Source organism: Anneissia japonica, unplaced genomic scaffold (genome assembly GCF_011630105.1).
Source record: "Anneissia japonica isolate Jap-2015-1 unplaced genomic scaffold, ASM1163010v1 scaffold63809_len2238_cov96, whole genome shotgun sequence".
Taxonomy (NCBI): Eukaryota; Metazoa; Echinodermata; class Crinoidea; order Comatulida; family Comatulidae; genus Anneissia; species Anneissia japonica.
In genome coordinates, this window is record NW_022746127.1 from 1 (window position 1) to 1,626 (window position 1,626).

Here is a 1,626-nt window from a genome sequence, read left to right on the forward strand (position 1 = left end):
ATCACAGACACAAATAGACGGATATGAGGATAGATTCGTAACCCATTAGTGTTTGAAAAAAAAATCGAACTAAGGTAGGTGCAAGGTGCATCAATGATGGAAAGATTAAAACTGCATTATGTGCCATGTAATTTAAAATAATATTAAATGTTTGTATAAAATATAGAAAAGTAAATGCAAAGACATACTGAAACTCAATTTGCTCCTGGATATCGTAGCATAACCAGTTATGTTAACCTAGTAAAATCACAAGTCTTTATGAGAATCCAAATTACCTGTTACATATGACAGTTTGTTATCGCTAATCATCGAGTAACCATCGCCGCCGTTTGCTATGTAATCGCTTACTATAATATTGTATATCTCGTCATCTACGAGTGGTTTGTATTCTGGAACTGTGCATTCTGTGCAAACGGCCTCCACATAAACAACCCTACTACCTGGTTGCTTTGTAACATCATATGTTACATGTAAGCCTTAATGAAAATAATTACAAATCTATAACACAAATATATATTTTACATATTTCATATACTTCATATTAGTAAAAGCTAATATTTTATAGCAATAAAATACTAGTGATTATATGGAGAAATAGTTACAAAATATGAATAATAATACAGTAACAAATTATATAAAATATGTCATTTAGGCATCTGTTAATTGGACGAAGGAAATACTTTCTAGTTTTTAATTTACATCTATAACAGGCCTACATATACCAGCTAGTAATTCAAATATTTAACTTATAGTGTTATATTGTATTATTTATTGGCATAACACAGGCTGTATAAATAGGTTTAAAGAGGATTAAGAGAATACTTAATTTGACGTTTGGTGACTTGGGCGAAAGGATGTGCTCTATATATTTTCCCCAGATGTTGAATATAGAATGATATGTATGTTTATAAGCCGTATGTTTAAAAATCCATTTGTACAGTATACCGGTAACTGATTTTAAAATGTATATTATTATTGCACAATAAAGGTTTCCCTCCAATTAAAGAGACTTTTAGGACCGGTTTTCTATGCTTTTTATCACCGTTGGTCTCTAATTAGAATAATAAAGATAACATACATTTGTTAATATGGGACAACAGGAAGTGGTCTTTAATTGGAAGGGTCTTTCGAGGGAGACCTGTAGTACCTACCTGTCATTTGTAGGAACTCTCCTCCCATATAGTCCGTGCCGTACTTGTACACTGAGAATTCAAGTGCTTCGCGAATGTATTTTCCTTTAATCTCAACGATATCAACTGTGTTGCCAAACGGTAACACCATGTTCAAATCGCCGATTGTAATACGACCTGTGGATACAGATGAGTATATAAACATTATAATATTTCGTTATAATTTAACAACAACGAATCAACATTTTAAAAAATACATATCGATGGGATTTAGTGCAATTTCCAGGACTAGTTTGCGCTTGCTGTTGTTACCCATTGTTGCATTATTATGGTGGCACATTGTGAATCCATTTCACTTCTTTCTGGTGCAATTGCCTCATGTAGAAATATTCCCGTCTGTGCAGGTAATTCAGTATCAGACGATTTTTTTTTCATAAACCGAAGCAATGTGAATTACCCTCGTGTTCGAACTTACGACCTTTCGGTTGACAGTATT

General features: G+C 32.8%; 1 protein-coding gene across 1 annotated transcript; it reads right to left on the bottom strand.

The window, feature by feature from the left end:
- Positions 1–246: 246 nt before the first annotated feature.
- On the bottom strand, positions 247–1,307 carry LOC117120170 (5'-nucleotidase-like; the record flags this gene model as incomplete). The annotated part of the gene is made up of 2 exons (XM_033265193.1): positions 247–476; positions 1,152–1,307. Coding segments are annotated over 2 exons (386 nt in total), but the record flags the coding sequence as incomplete, so codon positions are not given.
- Between the last annotated feature and the right edge of the window lie 319 nt (positions 1,308–1,626).